This window comes from Acinonyx jubatus, chromosome D4 (genome assembly GCF_027475565.1).
Source record: "Acinonyx jubatus isolate Ajub_Pintada_27869175 chromosome D4, VMU_Ajub_asm_v1.0, whole genome shotgun sequence".
NCBI lineage: Eukaryota > Metazoa > Chordata > Mammalia > Carnivora > Felidae > Acinonyx > Acinonyx jubatus.
This window is the reverse complement of record NC_069391.1, coordinates 48366049-48392068: the sequence shown is the minus strand read 5'-3', so window position 1 is coordinate 48392068 and position 26020 is coordinate 48366049. Positions and strand designations below refer to the sequence as shown.

The 26020-nt window shown below is 38.7% G+C and overlaps 1 protein-coding gene across 8 annotated transcripts in view; it reads left to right on the top strand.

Annotated features, from left to right (window-relative positions):
• The window catches only part of FOCAD (focadhesin), a 311383-nt gene that overhangs the window by 124873 nt on the left and 160490 nt on the right, over positions 1 to 26020 (top strand). For all 8 annotated transcript variants that reach the window (XM_053205043.1, XM_053205041.1, XM_053205038.1 and 5 more), the window contains 4 exons: positions 20946 to 21050; positions 21917 to 22018; positions 22542 to 22672; positions 24618 to 24744. In XM_053205043.1, coding sequence (XP_053061018.1) covers positions 20946 to 21050; positions 21917 to 22018; positions 22542 to 22672; positions 24618 to 24744 — 465 coding nt within the window. The remainder of the gene's footprint in view (positions 1 to 20945; positions 21051 to 21916; positions 22019 to 22541; positions 22673 to 24617; positions 24745 to 26020) is intronic.

The window sequence follows — 26020 nt, the reverse complement described above, 5'->3', positions numbered from 1 at the left end:
CTGGGGCTTATTGTTATACTTTATTTCCCAAGTACATGAAAAGAGAGCCATTAACTGTTTTCTGTGTGTGCCTGTATGTGTGTGTGGGGGGGGAGGACTATATTAAGGTGCATTAAGGGGATAAACAGTAGTGCTGTTCAATAGAAATATAACAGGAACCACATATCTAAGTTTAAATTTTCTAGTAGCTACATTAAAAAAATGAAAATAAATAGATGAAATTAATTTGACTTTTTTAAAAGTTTGTTTTTGAGAGAGAGACAGAGCGTGAGTGGGGGGGGAGGGGCAGAGAGAGAGAGAGAGAGAGAGGGAGACACAGAATCAGAAGCAGGCTCCAGGCTCTGACCTGTCAGCACAGAACTTGATGCGGGGCTCGAACTCACGGACGGTGAGATCCACGACCTGGGCTGAAGTTGAGCGCTTAACCAATTGAGCCACCCAGGCGCCCTGATGAAGTGAATTTTAAAAACAAATTTTATTTAACTCCATAAATCTGAAATATTATTTCAGTATATAATCAACATAAAAATTTATGGATATATATTTTTAGAAAACCTTCCAAATCTGGTGCGTATTTTTGCCTTCCAATACATCTCAATTTAGACTACCCCATTTTAAGTGCTCATCTCGAGTTGCATTCCACTCATGTTTACTGAGTATTGGCTATATGTGTTTTTGGCACTAATGGTAGAAAGAATAGGAATAGGGTGGATGCCTGTGAGGCATTCACAGGCTGGCGTGGGCATCAGTTATGAGAAGTGACTGTTCCTCAAAGTGCACGGAAATGAAGGTGTGCACAGAGCTCCAGTGACAAACAGCACTTAGAATATTCTTTGCCCAGAAAAGGCCGATTACTCTATTAGCCTTAAATATTTTTCATGGCTATAAAACCGTATTTTTCGCGGTGAGTTCCTAAATAGTTGAACTATCAGTTTGAAAACAGAGAAACACATACAACGTTCAGGGCGCAAGAGGAAGGACTAGATGTACCTTGAAAAACAAGCTGAGTAAGAAGGTAGGGGAGAAGCATGATCAGACTTTGTTCCCTGACATCAAGTGTCTTTTTTTTTGAGAGACAGAGAGAGCCTGAGTGGGGGCGGGGAAGAGAGAAGAGGAGAGGGAGAGAGAATCTTAAGCAGGCTCTGCACTCAGAATGGAGCTGGAGGTGGGACTCGATCCCAGGAGCCTAGATCCCAGGTGGATGCTTAACCAAGGGGTCATCCAGGTGCCTCTTGGGGTCTTTTTGGGAAAGAAGTCTGCCCTCAGTCTGCTTCCTCCAGTGAGCCTTTCCACACACAAAACATTATGTTTTATAAATGTTCCTTTGCAGTTTGTCTCTTTTTCTCGTCAGTACGATGGAGCCATTTTTCCACGATAGTTTACACAGTTCTACTTGATGATTTTTAAAGGACGCTCGTGTTCCACAGTTTAGCCACAGCTTAATGTGTGTAGCTGTTTCCCCCATCGCCAGATGTTTCAGCTGTCCCTGTTTTGTTATTGTTGCCATTACAGATAATGTGTAGCAACCATCAGAGGCATGCCTGGTCCTGTAGAACTTTCTGAAACGTTCTATAATTTGTGCTGTGTGATATGGTAGCCACTAGCCGGAGGTGACTATCAAACACTTGGAATTTGGCTAATGTGACTGAGGAACTGGAGTTTTAGTTTTATTTGATTTTAATTAGTTTACATTCAAGTTTAAATAGCCACATGTGGGGTGCCTGGGTGGCTCAGTTGGTTGAGCGTCTGATTCTTGACTTCGGCTCAGGTCACGAGCTCACGGTTTGTGAGTTCAAGCCCCTCGTTGGGCTCTGTGCTGACAGTGTGGAGTCTGCTTGGGTTTCTCTCTCTCTCTCTCTCTCTCTCTCTGTCTGTCTCTCTCTATCTCTCTCTCTCCCTCTCTCTCCCTCTCCCTTCCTCTGCTTCTCCCTTCTCTGCTCGTGCTCGCTCACTCTCTCTCTCTCAAAAGTAACCATTAAAGAAAAAAATAGCCACGTATGGCTAGTGGCTACTCTATTGGGCAGCCCAACTCTAGAATCTCGCCCTTCCTCTGAAAAATGAAAAGCAGTCATGGTTAGTAGTTTGCACTTATCAAAGACTGTTTTGAATTGTTTTCTTGTTCTTATATCTTAATTTCTGTCTATAGAAACTATTTTCTATACTTTGTATCTTCAAAGTTGACTTTGGCTTATTCAGTCAATGATGATTGAGATTCTATTAGTTTCTTAAGTAGACCGTGAACTCCTGGAGAGCAGGGGCTGACTTTTCTTAGACGTATCCTTAAAGCCTAACACGACATCCACTGTGGAGTTGGCCTTCAGTATTTTTGTTAGCTATACAGCTCGTAGGAAAGTTTACTGTTACTGTTGATATTAGAAATACTCTAGAAGTTCTTTTAAAAAATCTATATAACTTTTTTTTTAATTGCTAGTGTTCTTTTCCTTTCTTTCTTTTTTTTTTTTAAAGCAAAATATAAGTAAGATGATTCTGGCTCAGGGGTCACCAGCCCTACACCCAGGTTCCGTGATTTGCTAGAAGGACCCACAGGACTCAGGATATAGTTGCAACCATGACTGTGATTTATTACAGCAAACGGGTAACAAGCAAAATGAGGAAGGGAAAAGAATCATTGGGTGAAGTTCAGGGGAAACTAGGTGCCAGCTTCCAAGCGTCGTCTCCCAGGGGACTCACACAGGCTGCACTTGCCCTGAATTGGGACAACATACGTAGTGTTGTCTAGTAGGGAAACTCGTTAGAGACTCTGTGCCCAAGGTTTTTATTGGGTGCTGGTTAGGCACCATGTTTTAGACACTGTTTTTGTACGGATCATTTAGGCATAGCCCTATCAGTAAAGAATGGTGGGAACCCTTAGAAAATCCACTTTCCAGGATCCCACCCAAAGGCTGACTTTGCAATGAAGTCTTTTAAGGATGGCAATCTCAGGCCTGCAGTGGTAACTCTTTTGTGCATAAAAATTTACTTCAATTTGTATTAATCTGGATTGTGACTTATTTTTTAAGTAGCAGGTCCAAAACCAGTTGTTACAATGTTCCTTCCTACTCTCTCTTTTTATATTTAAACATATCCATTAAACATCTTCTAAGTAGGGGATTCTCATTCTCTTGTTAGGTACCTTTAGTTAAAGAAAACTTAGTTCCTCTTGGGGCAGCCCACTCTGTTCTTTAAAAATTAAAAAAAAAATCCCTTTTCCTTATTAAATCCAAATATGCCGTCCGATTTGGGCTGCAGGATTACATAAAACAAGTCTGATTTGTCATTTATATATTAGCCCTTTAAATATTTCAAGATATTGGGGCGCCTGGGTGGCTCAGTCAGGTGAGCATCCGGCTTCAGCTCAGGTCACGATCTCACGGCCCGTGAGTTTGAGCCCCGCGTCGGGCTCCGTGCTGACAGCTCAGAGCCTGGAGCCCGCTTCCGATTCTGTGTCCCCCTCTCTCTCTGCCCCCACCCCTGCTTGCGCTCTGTCTCTGTCTTTCAAAAATGAATAAACACACACAATTTTTAAAAAATATTTCAAGATATCTGTTGTCTGTCTTCAGTTTTTCAGTAGTGCAGAACACAGAATTTTGTTTCTCTTTGCCCCCTCCCCCTCTTTTGTTTTTAGTGGTTTTTTTTTTTTTTTTTTTGGTAGTTATAACAAAAAATCCTGTTTATAGTATTTTTTTTTCCTGGAACATGTCGTGCATGTGTATTGTACACTCTATTAGTGGTTTTTAATATGGAACTTTTTGTTTTGCTTTATTAGTTGATTTACTCTGACATAAAAATAATACATGCTGTCATACGTATGTTTATGTATATCTGGGGAAATAAATGTTATTGAATTTCTCATTTGTTTAAAAAATATAGAGAGAATATAAGGTTAGGAAATTTTTAACCTTTTATTATGAAAAACTTTATATTCAAAAGTGGAGAGAATAAACTTGACACACACATCCCTTAATCTCAACAGTCATTGCATAGTTGAGCTGTATCTTCTATACCTTCTACTCAACAGTCCTGAGCTCTGTAATGTGCTTTTTTTTTCAATATTAAAAAAAATTTTTTTTAATGTTTTATTTATTTCTGAGACAGAGCATGAGCAGGGGAGGGACAGAGAGAGAGGGAGACACAGAATCGGAAGCAGGCTCCAGGCTCTGAGCCATCAGCCCAGAGCCTGACATGGGGCTCGAACTCACCAACCGCGAGATCACGACCTGAGCTGAAGTCGGACACTTAACCGACTGAGCCACCCAGGAGCCCCTGTAATGTGCTTTTGAAGCAAATCTTAGATCAGAACTGAACTTTTTAAATGAAGTTTGGAAATTTTCATTTTAGGAACATTGTATCACATTTTACTCTTTCAGAATTACATGAAAATATCTGTTTCACTGTATGTTTACATTAAATTTATAATTTAAAATATTTTATTTTATTTTATTTATTTATTTTTGAGACAGAGAGAGACAGAGCATGAGCAGGGGAGGGTCAAAGAGAGAGGGAGACACAGAATCCGAAACAGGCTCCAGGCTCTGAGCTGTCAGCACAGAGCCCGACGTGGGGCTTGAACTCACGAATTCTGAGATCATGACCTGAGCTGAAGTCGAATGCTTAACTGACTGAGCCACCCAAGCACCCCAAAATATTTTAAACTTCAGTATGTGAGAATAGGATCTTATTTTTAGTTTCTTGTTTATTTATTTTTGAGAGAGGGAGAGGGAGAGAATCCCCAGCAGGCTTTGCGTTAACAGCACAGAGCCCAATGTGGGGCTCGAACTCATGAACCAGGAGATCACGACCTGAGCTGAAATCAAGAGTTGGTCGCTCAAGCGACCGAGCCACCCAGGCACCTCTGGATCTTATTTTTAGTTTTAGAAGTTGATCGTGGGTTTTCAAGTTACTTTGGTGCTAGATTTGTTTCATTTTCTTTTAGATTTATGTGTTTTGCCTATACTTTGTGGGAAAGGAATTTGTATCTTAAGAATTTTTGTAGTCTTTCATATGTATTTTTTTACGTTTATGTGTTTATTTTGAGAGAGGGAGGAAGTGAGGGTTAGAGAGGGAGAGCGAGAGATGCCCAGACAGGCTCTATACTGGCAATGCGGAGGCCGATGTGGGGCTTGATCTCCTGAACTTTGAGATTGTGACCTGAGCCCCTACGTTTTTTATATGTATTTTTTTTAAGTTTATTTTTAAGTTTGTTTATTTATTTATTTATTTATTTATTTAGAGAGCATGCATTCTTTAGAATGTGAAATAATTGGTTGATAATCGTGCGTGTGTGTGTGTGTGTGTGTGTGTTTAATAGCTAACTATTAATGCTTTACTGTGTGGCAGGTATTGGGTTAGTTTGGCTAGATGTGGAATTCTGGGCTAGAAATCATTTTTTCCCCCACAATCTTATTTGTTCTCTTCCGTTGTTTCCATAGCTTGCAGTGTTGGGACGGAGAAATTCAAAGTTATTCTACTTATTGAATTTCTGAGTATGTTTATGTGAACCTAGTGTTTGTTTTTATTTTTCCTTTTAGGAAGCCTTTAAGATCTTCTCTTGGCCCCGATGCCCTGAAATTTCATGATGACGTGCTTTGATGTGAATATATATTCCTTTTTTTTTTCCTTCAAGTTTTTATTTAAATTCCAGTTAAGCTAGGAATTTACCCAAGGGATACAGGAGTACTGATGCATAGGGGCACTTGTACCCCAATGTTTATAGCAGCACTCTCAACAATAGCCAGATTATGGAAAGAGCCTAAATGTCCATCAACTGATGAATGGATAAAGAAATTGTGGTTTATATACACAATGGAATACTACGTGGCAATGAGAAAGAATGAAATAGGGCCTTTTGTAGCAACGTGGATGGAACTGGAGAGTGTGGTGCTAAGTGAAATAAGCCATACAGAGAAAGACAGATACCATATGGTTTCACTCTTATGTGGATCCTGAGAAACTTAACAGAAACCCATGGGGGAGGGGAAGGGAAAAAAAAAAAAAAGAGGTTAGAGTGGGAGAGAGCCAAAACATAAGAGACTGTTAAAAACTGAGAACAAACAGGGTTGATGGGGGGTGGGAGGGAGGGGAGGGTGGGTGATGGGTATTGAGGAGGGCACCTTTTGGGAGGAGCACTGGGTGTTGTATGGAAACCAATTTGACAATAAATTTCATATATTGAAAAATAAATAAATTCCAGTTAACATACAGTGTAATATTAGTTTTAGGTATAGAATTTAGTGATTCATCACTTACATACAACACCCAGTACTCATCCCAACAAGTGTCCTCTTTAATGCCCATCACCCATTTAGCCCATCTCCCAGTAACCCCTCAGTTTGTTCTCTATAGTTAAGAGTCTATTTCCTGGTTTGTGACCTGAGCCCCCTACCTCCAGTAACCCCTCAGTTTGTTCTCTATAGTTAAGAGTCTATTTCCTGGTTTGCCTCTTTTCCCTGCACTGCCCCACCCTGCCCCGTTCATCAGTTTTGTTTCTGAAATTACACATGAATGAAATCATATGGTATTTGTCTTTCTATGACTGACTGACTTCACTTAGCATAATACACTCTGGCTCCATCCACATAGTTGCAAATGGCAAGTTTTCGTTCTTTTTTATCGCCAAGTAATATTCCCTTGTGTATGGGTACCACATCTTTATACATTCATCAGTCAGTGGACTTTTGGGCTCTTTCCCTTTTCATCTCTTGGGCTGGATAATTGGTAGCTCTTTTTAATCTGGAAATGCAGTTTCTTTAATTCTGGAAATTTTTTTTTTATTCTATTGCCATTACTTTCCCTTTCTGCTGACCTTATTTTTCTTTCTGGAAATTCTCTTATTTGGACCCTGAATTCCTATACTGATCTTAAAATTTTCTTATCTTTCTTTTTTTATTTCCTTCTCTCTATTTTTTACTCTACTTCTTGGGAGATTTCCTTACCCTTATCTTTCAACTTACTGAATATTTTGTTATGCCAACATGCCTTTAAATTGAACAGCTTTTTGAAATTTTTTAAATATTCTTTTTCTTAAATTGTCTCCATCTTTACGCAAGTCGCTCATTGTTTTAATGCTTCCTGAGTTCTTTCTAGAGAACATGTAAATATTCACATGCCATTCTGGTTTCTTAAAAGACACTTCTCTTTGATTTAAATTCTTGAATCCGTCTGGAATTTTTTTCTTGCATGGTAATAGGTTAGGATTCTTGCTCCTCATTAACTAGTTTTTCTATCATTCATGGATTAATGTTTTAACTCTTGGTTTGCACCGTCTGCTTCTGTCATGAATGTCACTGTCAGTGTCTGCTTACTAACATTCATTTTATCTTTGTAGTCTAATGATTTTCCTCAGTGCAGAGAGCATGCACGATAGGAGTTTTCTAAATCTGTTTTCTTTCATTCCTTAATGGTACACCATCTACTCCAAGCAGAGGAATCAGTCTTCTTATTCACTGTTGCAAGAAATTTAAATCAATCCTTTTTTATGTTACTGGCTGCTTTCATTAATTTCACTTCATCCTGGGTGTTAATCTTCTTGGCCAATATAGCATTCTAATAAGGTCATTTGTTTACCATTATTCATGTAGACCCTATTTAATGGTCAGTCTTTTATTTGAGACTGAATTAGGACCTTGTAAAATGCATAGTATTAAGATATTTACCACTTACTTAATCTTCAAAGGATTTCTTTTGTCATTGAAAAAGAGTGAAGATTGGAGTCATACTTTATATACAGCCAACTCATGTTGGCCATTTAATCTTTTTTTCTCAAATGTAGAATGGATTGGCTTCACATTTACCATTGTCAGTCTGGCATCGTCTTTCATATTCCAATAAATCGACCTGTCATAGCTCTGGGTTCTTTGAGCAGTTTACTATTTTAATACATTCAAAAGCATTGACTCTATTTTTATTACATAATTGGTTACCTAGCTGAGCTATATTTAATTGTATCCCACTATTAGAGGACATTCAGACTTCTCCTTCCAACTCTGATGTAGAACACATTGCCAGTGACAGACACAGTAGTAGAAATTGACTGCACCTAATTGGAAGGAAAAATACACACATTATATTTATAAGACATTGACTTTTAACTTGTGTCCTGCCGGTCTGACCACCAAAGATTTAGATGTCATTGTGGTAGAAATGTAAAACCTACTTTTGTTCAGGAAGCAAATTTTATGCTTACAGGAATTCAGTCGTTGTACTTATCATTTATAGCAAGTGTCAAAATGTTAGCAATCAAAAAACTTAAGGTTGGTTATACTTCTTTTTCCCACTGGGGGTTGCATATTAATTATATGGCTAACCATTACTTTATAATTTAAGGTTTCTTATACCATTTTTTCTAAAAATGTAAGTTACCTCTGACTCTGAGAGGTAATGAAGGTTCAGATGGCTAAGGAGACTAACCTGGAAGTCAAGTTGAGGTAGAGAAAGATCATGGTTCTTTGCTTCCAGGGTTTTAAACTTGTCAAGGGATTTGATACTTGACTTTATCTTCTAGTGTAGTGATGTTTCTCCTGTTTTTCCATTCGTGGAGCTCCTGTGTTGTTGACCTGATTTCCTATATACTGGAACTTCTTACCTCAAATTCGGATGGATGTCTTGGTAACATTTTGATATCCTGGTAACATTGACCTAGTAGGTAAATTTTCTCATTCTGTGTTAATTTGGTTAGAGTACCATCCTCAAGGACTTTGCTTTGCAAGTGGTATGTTTTTAGTAATTGTTGACCGCATCAAATAGCTGTAACATTATTACAAGATCCATCTTGCTGAATGGAATCAGAGCAAAGAAATTAGCAGTAGTTCTGAAAGCATTTATGTTATCCTGGGAACCCGAGAGACAAAGGTCAAGAAGATGTCACCCCTGTCTTTGGCAGGGCAGAGTGCCAAGTATATGGGCTTTGGGGTTCAATTGCTTTGGTCCATTCCTAACTCCAGTATGTACCAGCTCTGTTAGCTAGGGCAAATTACTTGTCCTTTATGAGTTTCGCTTTTGTCATTTAAAACAAGGTGATGATAGTGATTTTCTATAAAGTGTTTAGGACGCTGTTCATAGTGAGTGTTTAGTAGATGTTAGCTGATAGAGGAGTCACTATAAATTTTTTTTTTAACGTTTATTTTTGAGAGAGAGAGAGAGATGGAGGGAGAATGCAAGCAAGGGAGGGGCAGAGAGAGAATGCAAGCAAGGGAGGGAGAATGCAAGCAAGGGAGGGGAGACACAAGATCTGAATGAAGCAGGCTCCAGGCTCCGAGCTGTCAGCACAGAGCCCGATGTGGAGCTCAAACCTGTGAACCGTGAGATCATGACCTGAACCGAAGTCAGACGTTCAACCAACTGAGCCACCCAGGTGCCCCTAGAAGAGTCGCTATAGATCAGACGCTCAGGCTGGACTGGAATAAGGCTAGAGTGAATAGCAACATGGAAGATTCCCTGGTAGGAGCCTTCGTTGTTCTAGAGCTCTTTCTTCCCTTGACCTTGTTTGACTCTCAAAGTTGAAATCGCCAAACCCTAAACCACTTATTTAATTATGTTATGATACAAATATAATTTGAGCCACAGAAGAATAAAATTGTAGTGTTTACATTTCTTTGATGTTGCCACCTGCCTGCAGCTTCCTTGTAAGTGAAGGAAATGATTAGCTTTTCAGCACTTCATCAGTGGACTGCGTTCCAATGTATTACTTAAATAATAAGCAGAAACCGTAAGTAGTTATGTGAGGAAGTAAGTGAGGAAAGTGGAATTAGCTAATGTTCAAAGGACTAATAGTACATTATGCCCTTCTTTTGTAGAATAAATAATTTTGTAAGGTTTCAGTGTTCAAATTACTAAGGAATGCATTTTTGCTTCTCTTTGTATGTACCATTCAAGTCTATTCATTCTTTGTATAAAAATGCATTTCTTTTATTTCTGACTTAACACATACTGTTTTCTTCCCACTGTTTTCTAAATGGCAAGTAACTTGTGTACATAAAATTTACTTCCATTTTTTCTACGGGAGAAAGTCTTACGCAAAGATGGTTCAGCATTTATCTAACCTAAGGGTATAAATAAAATATGAACTAGGAATATACCTGTGTAGCTCCCATCCAATTTTGTTAAAACCTAAGCCTGAAAAGTTAAAGAAAACCCGATAATGCTTTGGATTTTTGCATCATCCATTAGATGACTGTGTCTTAAATTGCTTCTTTTCGCTGCTATCTTTATTTCTGTTGATATTAATTTATTACTATATTTTTTATATAGTACCTCTGTCCCCTTAAAAAGAGCGATAGTTGTGAATGTTAATTGTATATCCCCCCATCCGACGACTATGATGAATAACAAAGCACTTTTTATCTCATAATTTATAAGCAGCTAGCGCTACTCATGATTTCATGATAGAATTTTCTGGGAGACCATTGCTTTCTGTGTACCCTCATACAGTGTGGCCAATGTGAACATTTTTCATGGCGTCCAGAGTTAATTTTTATATTCTGTTCTTCGTATGATTGACTCCAAGGAGATGCTGGCGTATGTCTCTCCTGCTTGTTTTGTCCTGTATGTTTTCTCTAATTACAGGGAGAAGTCTTACGTGATAGCTTTTTATCCTGTTATAGATGGCCTGGAATCTCTGATTGCTTTCACTCTGCCAAGTAAAGTGGAGGGGTGAACTGAGGCACAGACCCCAGTCACTAACTGGGTCCCTCTGGACCTCACTTCCATCATCTACAAAGTAACGTTGTTTAACTAAATGAACTTGACAACGACTCTCCTGACTCATAAAACAAAAAACAAAAAAACAACCCCTTGATTCTTTTTTAAGATTGGGGTGTAAAAAACACATAACACGAAATATACCTTCTTATCAAATTGTTGGGGGTTGCAGTACAGCATCTTGTACAGACTTTGATCTTGGAAGACACTGAATCTCTATACCCATTAAATAGCAACTCCCTATTCCCCCTCTCCCTGGCAATCACCAGTCTACTTTCTTCTTGGAAGGCTGTCTGTCTACTTTGGATACCTGATATAAATGTGGAGTCACGCAGTATTTGTTTGTCTGTGACTGGCTTGTTTCAAGATGTTTGTTTCAAGATAATATATTCAAGATGCATCCGTGCTGTAGTGTATGACAGGATTTCCTTTCTTTTAGGGCTGAATAATACTTCATTGTATGTATGTGCCACATTTTCTTTACCTTTTCATCTGTCGATGGATATTTAGGTTGTTTCCATCTCTTGACTATTGTGAACAGTGCTGCAGTCAACATGGGAGTGCAAATACCCCTTCCAGATCCCTATTTCAATTCTTTTGAAATACTGCAGTTCTTTGAAATATTAAAAGACAATCCCTGTGCGTGTTTCATTATAAATACTAACAGTGTCAAATAAAGGAAGGCAAGCAATTAGACACTTTTTTTTAAAGTTTACATTTATTTATCTTTGAGAGAGAGAGAGAGAACGAGTCAGGGAGGGGCAGAGAGAGAGAGAGACAGAGAGAGAGAGAGAAAGAGAAAGGGAGACACAGAATCCGAAGCAGGCTCCAGACTCTGAGCTGTCAGCACAGAGCCCGACACAGGGCTCGAACTCACGAACTGTGAGATCATGAAATGGGCCGAAGTTGGATGCTCAACTGACTGAGCCACCCAGGTGCCCCACAATTAGTCTTATAGTCCGTAGAATATTAGAGAAAAGTTTGTTTGTGTTTCAATAGAAAGACTATTGGTTTAGAAGTTACCTAACAGCAACTGTGCAGTTAATATTATTTTGTCAGTATATTTTATTTTATTTTATTTTATTTTATTTTATTTTATTTTATTTTATTTCTTACTGTATGTTTATTTTAGAGAGTACGAGTGGGGGAGGGGCAGAGTGAGAGGGGGCAGAAGATCTGAAGCAGGCTCCACACTGACAGCAGCAAGCCCAATGTGGGGCTTGAACCCGCGAACAGGGAGAGATCATGACGTGAGCTGAAGTCGGATGCTCAACCGACCGAGCCACCCAGGCGCCCCCTGTCGGTATATTTAAAAGAGACTAGTACTTGTTTTGAAATTCCCAGGAGTGTAACGGCTGGATCGTCCTATGTAAGTTTTGTTTTTAATTTTTTTGAGGAACCTTCGTGCTGTGTTTCGTAGCGGCTGCACCATTTTAGATTCCACCAATAGTGCATGAGGGTTCCAGGTTTTCCATAGCCTCACCAACACGTGTTTTCTGTTTTATCGATAATGCCCGTCCTAGCAGATGTAAGGTGGTAGCTCATTATGGTTTTGATTTGAATTTCCCTGATGATGCGTGATGTTGAGCATCTTTCCCTCTACCTGTGGCTGTTTGTACGTCTTTGGAAAATGTCTGTTCAACAACTTGGCTCAATTTTTAATTGAGTTATTTTGGGTTTTTTTTTTTTTTTTTTTTTGGTCATTTGGAATGTATTTTGGATATTAACCTCTTTTCAGATATGGAGTTTATAAGTATTTTCTGCCATTCTGTAGATTGTTTTTTGTTGTTTTTGTTGTTTAAACTATGTTGATTGTTTCCTCTCCTGCACGGAAGCGCTTTGGTTTGAAGTAGGCGCACTTGTCTGTTTTTGCCTCTGTTGCCTGTACTTTAGGTGTCCTATCCAAGAAAACATTGCCAAGACCAATGTTACAAAGTTTTTCCCGTATGTTTTCTTTTAGGAATTTTATGGTTTCAGGGCTTCTGTTTCCGTCTTCCATTCATTTTGAGTTGGTTTTTGTGTACGGTGTAAGATAAGGGTCCAGTGTCCTTTTTCATGCAGATATTCTGTTGTCCCCGCACCGTTTATTCTAGAGGCCGTCCTTTCTCCATTGTATTCTCTTGGCTTCTTTGTAATAAATTAATTGGTCACGTATGCATGAATTATTTCTGAGCTTTCTCTTCTTTTCCATTGGCCTATTTGTCCTTGCATCACACTGTTGTGATTACTGTAGCTTTGTAATATGTGTTGAGGTCGGGAAGTGAAAGGCACCCAGTTTTGTTTTTCTTTCTCAAGATTGTTTTGGTTATTCAGGGCCCATTGATTTTTAGGGTTGTTTTTTCTATTGTGCAAAAAATGCCATTGGGATTTTGATAGAGATTGTACTGAATCTGTAGATTGCTTTGGGTAGTACATACATTTTAACAATATCAGTTCTTTCAGTCTATAAACACAAGATGTTTTTCCACTTATTTGTGTCTTCTTTTAACTTAAGCAATGCTTTGCAGTTTTCAGTATATAAGTCTTTCACTTTGTTAGTTGAATTTATTCCTAAGTATCTTATTTTTTTGATGCTATTGTAAATGAGATAGTTTTCTTATTTTTTACATTTATTTATTTTTTGAGAGACAGAGAACAGAGCGTGAGCAGGGGAGGGGCAGAGAGAGAGCGAGACACAGAATCAGAAGCAGGCTCCAGGCTCTGAGCTGTCAGCACAGAGCCTGACGCGGGGCTCGAACCCACGAACTGTGAGATCATGACCTGAGCCAAAGTCGGACGCTTAACTGACTGAGCCACCCAGGTGCCCCGAGATAGTTTTCTTAATTTCCTTCTTGGATTATTTGTTATTACTGTATGAAAACACATCTGATTTTTTTTAAGTTTATTTATTTATTTTGAGAGAGAGAGAGAGAAATAACAAGTGGGGAGGGACAGAGAGAGTGAGAGAGAGAGAATACCAGGCAGGCTCCACACTGTCAGCACAGAACCTGGTATGGGGCTTGAACTCATGAACCATGAGATCATGACCTGAGCTGAAGTTAGATGCTTAACCAACTGAGCCACCCAGGTGCTCCTGAGGTTTTTTTTTAATGTTCATTTGGTATCTGGCAACTTTCCTGAATTCATTTATTAGTTTTAACTATCTTGTTTTTGGTGCAGTCCTCAGGGTTTTCTGCATGTAATGTCATGTCATCTGCCAACAAAGATAATCTTACTTCTTTCTTTCTGTTTTGGGTGATCTTTCTTTCTTTTTTCTTTTTTTCCCCTGCCTAATGGCTTTGGCTAGTACTTTTAGTACTGTTTTGAATAGAAATGGCAAGAGTAGGCACCCTTTCTTTGTTCCTGGTCTTAGAGGAAAAGCTTTTGGTTTTTTATTGTTGACTGTGCTGGTAGCTGTGGACTTTTTAGATGGAGCTTTTATTGTTTTGAGGTAATTTCCTTCCATCCCTAGTTAAGGAATGCTTTTATCATGAAAGTGTGTTGAGTTTTGCCATATGTTTTTTTTTTTTTCTGTCTATTGAGGTGATCATGTAATTTTTTTTTCCCCCTTCATTCTGTTATGTAGTTTGTAACATGATTGATTTTGTGTATGGAACCATTCCTGCATCCCAGAGATAAATCCCACTTGGTCACCGTATGTGATCTTTTTAAAGGATTCTGTGGAATTCTGTTTGCTGGGTTTTTTTTGTTGTTTTTTGGTTTGTTTTTTTTTTTTTTTTTTTTTTTTTTTGAGGATTTTTGCATCCAGGTTCATAAGGGATACTGGCCTGTAGTTTTCTTTTCTTTGTAGTGTCTTTGGTTTTGGTCTGATAATGATAGGGTCTCATAAAAGGAATTTGGAAGTATTCCCACCTCTTCAATTATCGGGGAAAAGTTTAAGAAAGATTGGTGTTAATTCTTACTTAAATGTTTGGTGGAAATCACCTGTGAAGCCATCAGCTCTTGGGCTTTTTCTGGGTTTTTGATTACTGATTCAATCTCCTTCTTCATTACCTGTCTGTTCCCATTCTCTATTCATGATTCCGTCTTTGTAAGTTGTATGTTTCTATGAATTTATCCATTTCTTCTAGGTTATTCCATTTATTGTTGTATAAGTGTACATAATTGTCTCATATCCTTTTTTATTTTTGTGACTCCCATTGTAATGTCTCCTCTTTCATTTCTGATTTTGAGTCTTTTCTCTTTTTTTTTTCTTACTCTAGATAAAGTGTTGTCAGTTTTACGGATCTTTTAAAATCCCAACTCTTAATTTTGTTTTTTTCCGACTTCTCTATTCCTTATTTCATTTATTTCTGCTTTAATCTTTATTATTCCCTTCCTTCTGCTAACTCTGTTTTAGCTTATTCTTTTTCTAGTTCCTTGAGGGATAAAGTTAGTTTGAGATCTCTTTTCTTTTTAATTTAATTAGTTAATTTTGGAGGTGGGTGGGAGAACAGGGGAGGGGCAAAGGGAGAGAGACAATCTCAAGCAGGCTCCATGCTGCTGGTACAGAGCTTGATGTGGGGCTCGAACTCCTGAAACTGTGAGATGATGATCTGAGCCAAAACCACGCGTCGGACACTTAACCTACTGAGCCACCCAGGCACCCCTCAAAATATTTTCTAATTTCCTTTTAGATTCCTTCTTTGACTTATTGGTTGTTCCAGAGTGTGGTTTTTAGTTTCCTTGTATTTGTGCATTTTTTTGTTTTCTTACTGTTGTTGACTCGTAGTTTCATTCCATTGTGGTCAGAAAAGATAATTGGTATCATTTCAGTCTTCTTAAATGTAAGAGTTATTTTGTGACCTAGTATGTGATCTATTCTGGAGAATACTCCCCCTTTAGTTCTGTAAATGTTTGCTTCATGTATTTGGGCTTACATATATTGCTCTGATGCTGGCTGCTTATGTATTTATAGTTGTCTATCTTCCTGGTGAATTGACCCTTTTTATTATAATAATGACTTTGTCAGGGGTGCCTGGGTGGCTCAGTCGGTTGGGCGTCCGACTTCAGCTCAGGTCACGATCTCGCGGTCCGTGAGTTCGAGCCCTGTGTCGGGCTCTGGGCTGAGGGCTCAGAGCCTGGAGCCTGCTTCCGATTCTGGGTCTCCCTCTCTCTGGCCCATCCCCGCTCACTCTCTGTCTTACTCGTTCTCTCAAAAATAAATAAACATTAAAAAAATTTTATGATAATGTTTTTGTCTCGTGTGATGGTTTCTGACTTAAAGGCTGTGTTGTATCATAGAAGTATATGGCTGTCCTTGCTCTCTTTTGCTTACCATTTGCATGGAACATCTTCTTTCATCCTTTCCTTTTTAACCTACGTGTATCCTTAAATGTGACAAGAATCTCTTGTAGTCAGCATATATTTGTATCATGGTTTTCATCCTGCCAGCCACTCTGTATATTGATTACAGAGGTTCATCCAGTTACATTTAAAGTGATTACAAATAGAGAAGGACTTAATATTGGCGCTTTGTTCATTATTTTCTGTCAGTCTTTTTTTTAAAAAAAATTTTTTTTTTTTTTAACATTTATCTCTTTTTGAGAAAGAGTGCAACCAGGGAAGGGGCAGATAGAGAGACAGAGACAGAGCATGAGCAAGGGAGGGTCAGAAAGAGAGAGGGAGACACAGAATCGGAAGCCGGCTCCAGGCTCTGAGCTGTCAGCACGTAGCCTGGTATGGGGCTTGAACCCATGAACCATGAGATCATGACCTGAGCTAAAGTTGGACACTTAACTGACTGAACCACCCGGGCACTCTATTGTCTGTCAGTCTTAACAGCTTTTTTGCCCTCTTTTCCTCTATTGCTATCTTACTTTGTGTTTCATTGATTTATTTATTTTTTTTGTAGTGAAGTGCTTTGATTCCTTACTCATTATCTTTTGTGTATCTTCCCTAGGTATTTTCTTTGTGGTTACCGTGGGGCTTATAGAAAACACAGCTGTAGTGGTGTATTATAAGCTGGTAACAACATAACTTCATTGGCATACAGAAACTCTACTTTTTTATTTCCCCCACACTTTGTTATTGTTGTCAACAAATTACATCTTTTTATATTGTGTATCCATTAACGTATTTTTATATAGTTATTTATGCATTTGTCTTTTAACTTCCATACCAGAATTGAGAGTGATTTACGCAGTATCATCATAGTATTATAGTATTGTGTATTCTTCTATTTGTTTACCTTTAAAGTGAGCTTTATATGTTCATATGCTTTTGTGTTGCTGTGTAAGGTCCTTTGGTTTCATCTTGAAGGACTACCTTTAGAGTTTCTTTAAAGGCAGGTCTGATGGGTGAATTCTCTCAGCTTTTGTTTATTTGAAAACGTTTTTATTTCTCTTTCGTTTTTCAAGGAAAGTTTTGCTGGACATAGTATTCCTGGTTGTCTGTTTTTTTTTTTTTTTTTCTTTGAGCACTTTAAATATATTATCCTGCATCCCCTTATGGCCTATAAGATTTCTGTTGACGAATCTGCTGATAGTCTTATGGAGCTCCTTAATAATCCCATCATTCTCAATCAGTTGTTCATCAGTGACTTGAATTCTGAAAGAGGGAAGCAAAAGCTTAGTATTTTCTAAAACCAGAAGATCTTGAGACTGTGAATTAGAGGACACTTTCCAGCTTATTTTACTTATTTATTTATTTACTTATTTAATTTTATTTTTTTAATTAAAAAAATTTTTTTAATGTTTATTTTTGAGAGACAAAGAGAGACAGAGCTGGGGGGCGGGTGGTGGTGCGGGGCAGAGAGAGAGAGGGAAACACAGAATCTGAAGCAGGCTCCAGGCTCTGAGCTGTCAGCACAGAGCCTGATGCGGGGCTCGAACTCACAAATGGTGAGATCGTGACATGAGCTGAAGTCTGACACTCAACCAGCTGAGCCACCCAGCTGCCCCCAGCTTATTTTAAACTTAAAGTCAGAGCATTCATTGTGTTTTCTGCCTGCAGAGAGTAGAATGATCAAGAGCAGAGGGATCAAGAGCTCATAATTACATCTCAAATCAATCAATACACATATGTTATTTCATTGGGAAAACAATGGTACATACTTTATGCAAAAAAAAAAAATTTTCCACACGTCTATATCTGCATCTGTTTTCTTAATGAAATAATACCTATTTTGTTTTTCCCATTTACTTTTGAGGATATAATTTGGGCTGTAATAGCCTTGGAACTGTTGAAGGCATGAATTTAAGATTATTTACAGTAAAAGTGTCCCACGTAGGTTTTTTTCATTCCTGAACTCAGCAAAAACAAAACAACAAAACAAAACAAAAACAAAAAAAACACCCATACATACTTTTTAAGTCTGGGGCTCATAAAAAAAAACAAACAAAAAAAAAACTGTACTCTTTAACATAAATAGAGTACTTTATTTCTTTTCTGACAATATAATTAAACCAGTTGTTTGGAAGCCATACGGCTAAATACACTATTTTATAAAATGTCAGTAAATGTACTGATTGCCTTCCCAGAACTAAGAATCTGTCAACGTGTCTTGGTAGAAATCTTACCAGAAGGGGTAATTGAGACTTGTGTAATGCAATCTAAGATAACCTTTTGGTTTTAATTAAAATGGGGAATAAGAAGCCAATTCAAAAATTTGTCTCCGTTCATTTGCTCAATATAGGGTGATAGAACTTCTGTTTTAACAGAGTCCCAGCACTTGTTAAAAACATCAATTCTGGCTATGTGCTGTGAGCCTGTGGCCCTTTTAATGTGTAGCTCCAAATGCTGCCATGGTATATCATGGTCAAGGTCATTAATGAATTAATGTTCAACTGTTACTTTTTGGTTAGTAGGGTTTGGAGAATTTTTCTTCTGTCTTGAAAGTGAATTAAAGTAGATGTTTTCTTAAGCTTAGAAGAAACAGACTTTCTAAGATTATAGCAGATAGAGGACATGTAACATTCTGGGCAACAAAACTGAAATGCACTGGAAGGAAAATAATTCGTTTTGGTACTAAAGTGTGCCATCGATAGGCTCATAGTTTTATTGAGATATAATTCACATGCTTTGTGTTATATATGCTATGTAATTCATGCAAAGTGTACAGTTCAGTGATTTTTAGTATATTCACAGAGTTGTGCAAACATAATTACAAATACTTTGAGAACAGTTTCATCATCCCCCAAAGAAACCTTGTACCCCTTAGCAATCACTCCCCATTTCCCTCTACAACTTTCCAATCTCATGCAATTACTTTCTGTCTCTATAGATTTGCCTGTTCTAGATATGTCATATAAATGGAATCATTTACTATGTGGTCTCTTATGATTGGCTTCTTTCACTTGACGTGATGTTTTCAAAGTTCATCCCTGTTGGTTCCTTTTCCTTTTTATGGCTGAATAATATTCCCATTGTAGGGCTATACTACATTTTTTTTTTTTAATAGAGCACAAGCAGGGAAGAGGGGCAGAGGGGGAGAAAGAGAGAGAATGTTAAGCAGGCTTCATGCTCAGCACGGATCCTAACATGGGGCTCGCTCCTGGGACCCTGGGATCATGACCTGAGCTGAAGTCAAGAGTCAGATGCTCAGCCAGCGCCATCCAGATGCCCCTATGCTACATTTTATTTATCCATTCATCAGTTTACGGACCCTTGGGTTGTTTCCACTGTTTGGCTGTTGTGAATTATGTTGCTCTGAACATTCCTGTACAGGTTTTTTGTGTGGAAATGTTTTCATTTCTCTTGGGTAGATAGATCCTAGAAGTAGAATTGTAGATCATCTGGTAATTCTGTTTAACCATTTGATAAACTGCCAGTCTGTTTTCTGAAGGGGGTTCACCATTTGATATTCCTACCAGCAGTGCATGATGGTCCACATTTCTCCACATCCTTGCCAACATTTGATATTGTCTTTTTTTTATAGATCCTATTGGATGTTAAGGGGTATATCATCCTGCTTTTGATTTGCAGTTATGTCATGGCTAATGATGGTTGAGTATCCCTGTCTTTCTTTCTTGCCCTTTGCTTATCTTCTTTGGATCCTTTGCTCTTTTAGACTTGGGTTATTTGTCCTTTTATTATAGAATTAGAAGAATTCTTTATATATTCTGGATACAAATATCTTATTCGATGGATGATTTGTAAAAAACAAAAATTCCCCCATTCTGTGATTTTTTTTCCCCCCTCTGTGGTGCCCTTTGAAGGACAGATATTTTTAAGCTGGTGAAATGCATTTTTTTTTCTTTTGTTGCACTCACTTTTGGTGTCCCATCTAAAAAGGCTTTGCCTAACCCAAGGTCACAAAGATTTACTACTATATTTTCTTCAAGAGTTTGGTAGTGTTAGCACTGACACTTAGGTCTGAAATTTACTTGGAGTTAATTTTTATGTGTTGTGTAAGGAAAGGACCCAGATTCACTCTTTTGTATGTGGCTATCCAGTTGTTGAAATCCAGTGTCATTTTTCAAAGAAACTCTTCTTTCTCCATTGTAGGTTTTTTGGAATATTTATCAAAAATCAACTGGACGTGAATGTAAGGATTTATTCTTGGACTCAGAGTTCTGTTTCATTGATCTATATTTCTTGTTGTTGTAACAGTGCCACACTCTTTGGATTACTGTGGCTTTGTAGTAAGCTTTGAAATTGTGAAGTTTGAGTCCTCAAACTTGATTCTTTTTCAAGATTGTTTGGCTATTTGGGATCCCTTGCTTTTCCCCATGAATTTTAGGATCCACTTTTCAATTTTGGCAAAGAAGTCAGCTAGGATTTTGATGGGGATTATGTGGCATCTGCAGACCTATTTGGAAAATATCACCATCTTAACAATATCACGTCTTTTCATCCACAAATGAATTGTTCTTCTTATTTTATCATAGGGATTGAAATGGAGACCTGCAGGGAAGTTTTTGCCATTAACCCTCCCTTACCGTACAACTAATTTTACTTATTTCATATTGGAATAACATATTTCACTCTACAGTTATTTTTTGTGTACATATCCTAAGTGTCAGCTTCTCATTAGAACTGTAAACTTCTTTGGGGCAGGATATATTTTAACTACTTTTGTATTGCTGAGAGGTAATGTCATAGTTGTTTAAGAAAAACATTTTTGATTGGTATTTGGTGGCTAATTACAAAAGAAATAGAGTATTAGTGGTACTGTGAAATTGCATTAATGATAAATGGCTAGCTAACGTTAAGTCTTGAAATTTATATATATTCCCATTATTCTTTTGAAGAAAGCCTCAATAATGATTGCTTTTGAGATTGATTTATTTTAGAAGGCATAACAAATATGTTCTTTAAATTCATTTTAGGTACCAAATCTGATTCCAGTTTTGATGTTCAAATTGGGAAGACCACTGGAACCTGTATTATATAATGATATCTTGTATACTTTGCCTACACTTGGTGTTCACAAGGTTTGTATTTAACCAATTTACTCGGGGGCAAAAAGAGAGTGAGGCATGAGGGGCGTCTGGGTGGCTCAGTTGGTTAAGCATCCAACTCTTGATTTTGGTTCAGGTCGTGATCTCAGTTTTGTGACTTCAAGCCCCACGTCGGGCTCTGTGCTAACAGCGTGGAGCCTGCTTGGGATTCTCCCTCTCTCTCTCTGCCCCTCCCCTGCTTGCATTCTCTCTGTCTTTCTCAAAAGTAAATAATAAATTTAAAAAGAGAAAGTGAGGCATGAATACTACATTGAAGTTTGTTTGGTATCGTGAAATTTTGAGCTCTTAATTTTGCCATGACCACTATTTTCCTTGTTGGGCCCAAAGTATTTATTATAGTATTTAAGAATGAATTCTTTGGGGGCACCTGGGTGGCTCAGTCAGTGGAGCGCCCGACTTCGGCTCAGGCCATGATCTCGCAGTTGGTGAGTTCGAGCTCCACGTCGGGCTCTGTGCTGACGGCTCGGAGCCTGGAGCCTACTTCGGATTCTGTGTCTCCCTCTCTCTGCCCCTTCCCCGCTCATGCTCTGTCTTTCTCTGTCTCTCAAAGATGAGTAACTGTTAAAAAAAAAAAAAAAATTAAAGAATGAATTCTTTGAAATGATTTCATAGCCAAGTTTTCCCATTGGCTGTTGTCTGAGATTAGGTTTTTATGCCCAAGGATTGCTAGCTAGCTCCTCCCTAAAACTATGACCCACCTCTCAGAAAGATGGGTAATATTATAGTTAGCTTCCATTTCAGTCCTTATTTTATAACAAGGGGTTTTCACATTATTGTGGTAACCTCAGGATTATCTGCATTTACATTTGTGAAACCATAATTTCTTCAATATTTTCTAGGTGTGCATAGGACAAATTCTACGAGTGATCCAACTTCTTGGAACTACGCCACACCTAAGAGCTGTCACTGTGCGCTTGTTGACATCTTTGTGGGAAAAGCAGGTGAGCTCTGATAAAACACTTGCATATCAAACATGTTCCTTTCGCCGAAGCAAATGAGTTTTTCAGTACGCGTGACAAAGCTTTGATACAGTCGTGTTAAGGAGGCACGTCCGTGATTGCATTGAGAAAGTTTGGTTCAGCGGGATGCTTTTGATCTGTAAGGCAGTCAGTTGTGATTGGCTCTCAAAGAGAAATTGAAAATAGAAAATAAACTTTTTTCCTTGAATTCTGAAATTGATTTTTCCATCTGTGTGGAAAAAGTAATAGCAGTGTGATTATAAACGATTAGAGCCTTTGTAATTAGGGTTGAGATTCAGCCACCTTTTTCTTGTCTTATGAAATGAGGCGTGCATGGGTCTCTAAGAAAATCCCCAGCAATCACAAAAGCATTGTTCTCTGCTGATGAGAAGAAATGCATTGTAATTAGCGATGCAAATGTGAGATTTGGAGGTAAAAATGCTGTGTAAAGTGATTATTCAACTCAAGTTGGAAGATTACCTTTTTTGTGAAATTGCCTTCTTAGGATCGTGTATATCCTGAACTGCAGCGTTTCATGGCCATGTCTGACGTGCCTTCTCTGTCTGTGGGCAAGGAAGTCCAGTGGGAGAAACTCATCGCTAAAGCAGCATCGATAAGAGACATATGTAAACAAAGGTAAGCTGTGCTTAACTCTTGGGAATGTATATCATGGTGTATTATTTTGCACCTAATTCTTTTATTGCAAGTGAGAAGCCAGGAAAGATAGGCAGAGGGTATTTGAGTAAGAATAAGTTAATTTTCAGGTCAAGTTTTCTAATTATAAAACTTAATAATATTGGATAATGACTTCAAGAAACAAGCATGTCTATCTCAGTACTAGCCTCGTATCTTGATTTATAGGAAATTCAGATCCTTTTCTGGATAATAATATTATAATAAAAATGTGATGTTATGTTTTCTTTTTTTTTTTCTTTTTCTTTTTTTTTTTTTTGTATACAACAAATTTCTAAAACCTAAACAGTGGAGTAAAGTCAAACTGTTCGTTCTTATATTTTCCCCATGTTATGCCCGATTGTTATAAAGAGTTTTAATAGGGAAGGCCTTATTTGTGACTCATCTCATAGAATTAATTACTAGGAATTATTACAAGGGAGGCCTATTATTGAATCCCCATGTATGCTCTAGAGTATAGGAAGATGTGAGGGTCTTAGGAAAGTGACTCTGCTCTTGTCGATTATGGATTAATCCTGAAGCGGTAACGTGGATGATTCCGGTTTCAAATAAATCTCGGATCAGCATGGATCTAAACCTCAGCAGTTCTGCTTCTTTTCTAAGCTTCAGTCTCTTGGCCACCCAAACATAACCTCACTCTACAAGTCACACACATATAACCCAAGACCTGAGAGTTTGGATTCTCTTGAGGTACCGGCATGGAAAAAATTTTAGAGATGAAGGAATTATTAGCCACCATTTTTATTTTATTTTTTTTTTTTGAGAGAGAGAGAGAATGCAAGCTAGGAGGGGCAGAGAGAGAGAGAGAGAGAGAGAGAGAGAGAGAGAGAGAGAGAGAGAGAATCCCAAGCAGATTCTATAACATCAGTATGGAGCCCGACATGGGACTTGAACTCATGAACCGTGACATCATGACCTGAGCCGAAATCAAGAGTTGAATGCTTAACCGAGTGAGCCACCCAGGCACCCCATTAGCCAACATTTTAATTTTACACACTTAAAGTTGAGGTTCAGTAAAAGTTAAATATCAGCCCAGGTCAGAGTCTATTGAATATATTCAGTGTTCCTTTCAGTTGCCACCTCAAGATCTGTCAGATCTTTCCAGTTTTGGAAAATCATTTCCGTTTGCCAGACAATGGAACCGTAGAATCCAGCCAGGCAGTTTTATCAGTTGGTATTTCATTAGAGAAAACTATTACGTCATTCAGGGGTGACCGGGAAAGCCAAAGATGGGCCTGAGCATTTCTCTGGGGAGTTAAAATCCTTTTGGGGACAGCACATGACATGTGGAATAGAGGAGAGGAGAGGAGGAGCCTGAGTGCGTGAATCCAGCAGAGTGCCTGGCATGAGATAGGTGTTTGGTCAGTTACGATTCATATCATTATTTTTATCATCGTCCTCAGCATCAGCATCATTATTGTGATAGGTGTAACCCCCTTAGTTTCGCTACTGTCATAAATGACCTTCTGATACGCAATCCCTGCTTTTGTAGTCAGTGGCTGATAACCAGAGCAAGGGGCAGGCAGGAAATAGCTCTATCTTTTACTGATAATCTCAATGAGGTCAGTCAGTTCTTTTCACCATTACTGGAGACTTGAGTTTGTGTCAATTCAGACAATAGGATGTACGGCTTAGGGAAGAGTAACATTTGTTAGCACGGGTCCTCTTTTTTGGATAACATTTCTGTATCAGAAATGAGTCTCCGGTTACAGCAGTAACGACGACGATGCGAATCTTTGACGAAAACATGCATTCGTATTGGAGGGTCAGCGTTCAGTGGGCACAAGCGTAAAGAAAAGCACAAACGCTCTCTGTTCAGACAGATGTCCTGGGAGTGCGCCTGCGCTCTTCGACTTTAATCTGGTTTCTGAACGATCGTTTCTCACAGGCCCTATCAGCATGGAGCAGACATGTTGGCAGCCATTTCCCAGGTGTTGAATGAGTGCACCAAACCTGACCAAGCCACTCCAGCAGCCTTGGTGCTACAAGGTCTTCATGCCCTCTGCCAAGCTGAGGTAGGCTTTTCAACACTGTTTTGGATAGTTTTGCAGAAAATGTTTTACGAGGCGTACGAGTTACCAGGCTGCAAGTTCAGAGTCGAGTAACTAAGCGCTGGAATAGTCACTCCCAGGGATTCTTGTTGGGGAAGGGAAGCAAGACCTTCTACGTTAGAAATCCTTTCTGGAGGGGAGTCTTGAAATGTTGGGTTCTGTGGACATGCTCCAGAGGCTAAAGAAAACCACTGTATGCCGTTCCCTGTTCTTACTTGTCGTCGTTGGTAACATAGAAGGGAAAGTTAGGCTCTTGGAGCTCTTGAGTCTATTTGCTTCTTAGTTTGGTGATCAGAGAGGCTTAAGAAGCAGAGGAGAAGGGATTGGCATAAGCCAGCGGGAGTGTTATAGCCAGCAAAAACGATGGTTGGCCCGAAGACTGGCCAAGGATTGTTTCTTTCCTGGTGATCAGTTTGGGTAGGATGGATTGATGTTAGACTTGAGCCTCCAAATCGTTTCCTGAATTTTATACCACTCCCCCAATCACAACACAGCAGAGAGAATCCTTAACCGTTTTGGAGAAATGCGGTAATTATGTCAGTGATCATTTATCAACCGAACCAAAGTTTTCGCACAGTGAACATACTTACACAATTGTAGTCTTTTAGTGACTGAGACTAGGTGGAATTCTCTTAGCTTATGGCAATTATGGTTGATATGATAATGAATATAATGATTCAATAATACAGGCAGTGACTGTATTGAGTGTTTATACGCCAGGTTCTTGTGCAAAGTACTTTCCATTTATGTTCCTCATTAATTCTGCAATAGAGGGGTTATAACATCATTTTATAAATGAGGAAAATAGTCCTTGGAGGGAGGTTGTTCACTCAGGATTTTGGTATGAGAATAAACTCATTTTCTTTCTTTTTTCCTTTTTTTAATGTTTTTACGTTTATTTGTTTTTGGGAGAGAGCAAAGTGAGCAGGGACAGAGGGAAGAGGAGACAGAATCTAAATCAGGCTCTAGGCTCTGAGCTGTCAGCACAGAGCCCGACAGGGGCTTGAACTCACAAACCGTGAGATCACGACCTGAGCCGAAGGCGGACGGTTAACCAACAGAGCCACCCAGGCGCTCCTAAAAGTAATTTTCTCTTGGATAAACACTTATTTTAGCAGAGAGCGAGCACTGTCACTGTTTAGAAACCAATGCGTGCTAAGGGCAATGCTTTTAGACCACATGCCCAGTAGTTGACAGAGTTGTTAAGGGTTTCATATTACAGCAGGGGACTACTATACAT